Below are 3,804 nucleotides of genomic sequence, written 5' to 3'. Positions count from 1 at the left end.
CCTAGCGTCGAGCTCTGTTATGGTGGCCAACAAGCGTAATTTCCGTAACACTCTCAAGGTCCTGAGGAGGAGGAGGAGGTGATTCCAAATCAGAACAATTAACACTGCCCCAGCAGCGAGCTAAGGCTTTGTCCCACCAGGTCCTAATGCCCTGCACTGGTCTTATTTCAAAGCCTTGACACCCTCCCTTTCAGAGTGTGAGAGGCATTCCTGCAGACACCCTCCCTTTCGGAGTGTGAGATGCAGGAATGCAGACTGCTTGGAACTCCCTTATCTTCCTAGCTTGAACCAGCTCTGAGGCCCTTTTCTTACTGGACTAAGTAAAAGTTCATTATTTTATCTAAGTGCGGCCTAAGGCTTCAGCAGATTTAGCTACTCATGCTAAGCAAGTTTTATATAAGTTGTGCTAAGCGGCTACCTCTTGACAGTTTCAGTTCGCTATTCTTTAACACAGGCTGTGTTCAGGTGTGGCCCTAGAACCAGCCCAGGGTTTTTCAACAAAGGTGACATGAACCACTCTCCAGGCTCCCGTCCTCTGCCTGCTGGGTCCCCACTGTGGGCATCTGTCACCAGCCCTGTCACAGGGCAGACAGTCCCAGGCAGACACTGCTTGACCATTCAGCACCTCCAGGAGCACTGGGCACCCACAAGTGAGAGCTGAATCCAGCCCCCATTCCCTAACACAGCACCCTATGAGCTCATCGCCTTGAGACCTGGAGACCCTCCAGAAAGCAACAGTCTTTTCCAAGGTGAAAGTCCTTGAGCGCATTCTTTGCTTCAGCTTTTGAAGAAGAAACCAGCTTTCAAGCACAGCACTGACGAAATCCCATTTTATTAGAAACAGGCCAGCTCTGACACAGTGACAGGCACATTCACAGAAGGCCTCTGTGTCAGACAGATGGGGTTTGTGCCTCTGGAGAAGGCGGATGAGTTTAAATAATTCTGTATAAGCATGATTATCACAGATACAATGCCCAAAGCACAAGAGTTGTCTGACATAAATTCAAGTCACGTACAAAGAGGGATGGGCAACTTATAGCTGCTGAACCGGTACCAGTTGAATCAGTTTCTTCAGTGCCTCCTTGAGCTCCTTGTTCCTCATGCTGTAGATGAGGGGGTTCACTGCTGGAGGCACCACCGAGTACAGAACAGCCACCACCAGATCCAGAGCTGGGGAGGAGATGGAGGGGGGCTTCAGGTAGGCAAACAGGCCAGTGCTGATGAACAGGGAGACCACGGCCAGGTGCGGGAGGCACATGGAAAAGGCTTTGTGCCGGCCCTGCTCAGAGGGGATCCTCAGCACAGCTGTGACGATCTGCACATAGGACAGCACAATGAAAATGAAACACCCAAAGACTAAACAAACACTAGCCACAAGAAGCCCCACTTCCCTGAGGTAGGAGTCTGAGCAGGAGAGCTTGAGGATCTGGGGAATCTCACAGAAGAACTGGTCCACTGTGTTGCCTTGGCAGAGTGGTATTGAAAATGTGTTAGCAGTGTGCAGGAGAGCATAGAGAAAACCACTGGCCCAGGCAGCTGCTGCCATTTGGACACAGGCTCTGCTGTCCATGAGGGTCCCGTAGTGCAGGGGTCTGCAGATGGCAACAAAGCGATCATAGGCCATGACTGTGAGGAGATAAAACTCTGCTGCGAATAAAAAAAAGGAGAAAAAGACCTGGGCAGCACATCCCGAGTAGGAAATGGCCCTGGTGTCCCACAGGGAATTGGCCATGGATTTGGGGACAGTGGTGGAGATAGAACCAAGGTCCAGGAGGGAGAGGTTGAGGAGGAAGAAGTACATGGGGGTGTGGAGGCGGTGGTCGCAGGCTACGGCTGTGATGATGAGGCCGTTGCCCAGGAGGGCAGCCAGGTAGATGCCCAGGAAGAGCGAGAAGTGCAAGAGCTGCAGCTCCCGTGTGTCTGCAAATGGCAGGAGGAGGAACTCATTCAGGGAGCTGCTGTTGGACATTTGCTGCCTCTGGGCTGTGGGAGAATGTCCAGGGAGGAAAAGACATTCACAAGTTAGGACTGACTTGGAACAAAACCCACAGCATTTCTCACAGCAACTCCCCACATTTCCTTTCTCCTTACCAGGAGGACCTTCCTTCACCTCCTCTACTTCTGCTCTGGTCTGTGCTTTCTGAGTCTGCCAGGAGGAGCAGGGTCCTCTGTCCATGGGCTCCAGAGGAGTCAGCCCTGCTTGTTACACAGACATTCAGAATCAAATCATCCAAACAAGATGATCAGTCATTGTGCAGTGACAGTGTCTCCTTGCAGTGCTGTCAGCTGGATTAGCTGAGACTCCTGAACCCCTGGTGGTTGGCTCAGTTCTAATCCAGTTGGCTGGGGACCCACGTGACCACCCAGCACATGCATAATTCATTGCTATTGATACGCCTTAACCTCAGCGTATGCGACAATTACTGCAGGAACACTTTGTATTTGACTATTTACAAATGTCTTAGCTATGCACAATCTGATCACTTTTGCAACAAGGACACTTTGGGACACTCCACCCAAGATCTTTATCAACACATTTTGGGATACAAACTGAACTAGACACAGCAGGATTTGCCACGGGGGAATTTCTAGAACCTTCAGCAATTCCCACCTGCAGGGCTGCCATAACTAACAGTCAAATACTTAATTGCCTAGGTGCAGTCAAAATCACTTAGTTTCAAGGCAGTCCATTGTCTCAGGACAACCTATTCTCCCATCTATGCAGATGACCGGCCAGGAAATTCTTGGGCCAGGCAAGGAGCTAATGACCGAAGTGTTCGGGGTATGGACACAAGCCTAGTCCTGGTACCCAGCCCAATCACAAGTGTGACTCCAGAACAAAACTGGTTTTTCATATTTGAAACTCATCTGTAACTCCAGTCCCTTAGCTCTCACCAGATGCTCTGCCACACTGGGTGCATGGCGATAGCAAACAGCAACATGTATTTGGGGGTGTGGTGAGGGGGCAGTTTCTCACCACACATGGAGCACATATACTTAATGGATATAAATCCTTGGCTTTTTCCATTCCTAGAGAATCCTGAGGGGCAAAAGTGTTTGGGTTAGTGCATTGCCCAAAAGAAGATGTCTCCTTAGGGAGACTTGGCACATTCCCCAGCCCTACAGACTGCATGGCCCAAAGACCCACAGGCTAGAAGGGGTCTGGGACCCCTCGCTCCCATGCAAACACCTCCAGATGGGCACGCAGGAAAGCCTGCATCTTACTCAGCTGTGCACATCCCCCTGCAGAGGAGGTTTTGCTCTCAGCCCCTCTGTCAGGCAGTGGTAAAATGGGCACACACAGGAGAGACGCACATCTGCTCTCCTGGAGCCTGGACTGCAAAGGAGGTGTCTCCTGCCCTGGATGCTGTGGCCTTGAGGGCAGAGGCTTTGCTGGGTGGCAGAGGAGACACAGGGGCTGGCTCAGGGGAAGGCATCTGTACTGCAGAAACTGTCAGGGAATTGCCCACATCCACCCTCCCACAGCCTTTCCTGTGAGAAGCTTCCTCCCTTTCATGCATCATAGTGCTGCTGCCTGACACTGTCCCAGGGGCAGATACCTTCAGGTCTGCAGGTGCTAAGCAGCAGCTCAGACCAACCCTGAGGAGGCTAATGAACATTTTGTTGGTGCTGCTCATAGGCAGAGGGGTGAGTGGAGGGATTTGCTGAGGTTCCTTGCAGACCTTTTGATCTCTCTGTGAAACAGTTTAGAAGTCGCAGTTTCTTCTCTAAACTGAACAACTGTGTTTCCATTCCAGCCCTGTCAAAGGATGGGAAGATTAAGCACAGAGTCAGGCAGGAAAG

General features: G+C 51.2%; 1 protein-coding gene across 1 annotated transcript; it reads right to left on the bottom strand.

The window, feature by feature from the left end:
* Positions 1 to 1,033: 1,033 nt before the first annotated feature.
* Positions 1,034 to 1,969, bottom strand: LOC135324047 (olfactory receptor 14A16-like). The gene has a single exon (XM_064499479.1). The coding sequence runs from the start codon at positions 1,967 to 1,969 to the stop codon at positions 1,034 to 1,036; it is 936 nt and encodes a 311-aa protein (XP_064355549.1).
* Between the last annotated feature and the right edge of the window lie 1,835 nt (positions 1,970 to 3,804).

This window comes from Dromaius novaehollandiae, chromosome 30, assembly GCF_036370855.1.
Source record: "Dromaius novaehollandiae isolate bDroNov1 chromosome 30, bDroNov1.hap1, whole genome shotgun sequence".
Lineage (NCBI taxonomy): Eukaryota > Metazoa > Chordata > Aves > Casuariiformes > Dromaiidae > Dromaius > Dromaius novaehollandiae.
The sequence above is the reverse complement of the archived record's forward strand: the minus strand, read 5'-3'. Positions and strand labels throughout refer to the sequence as shown.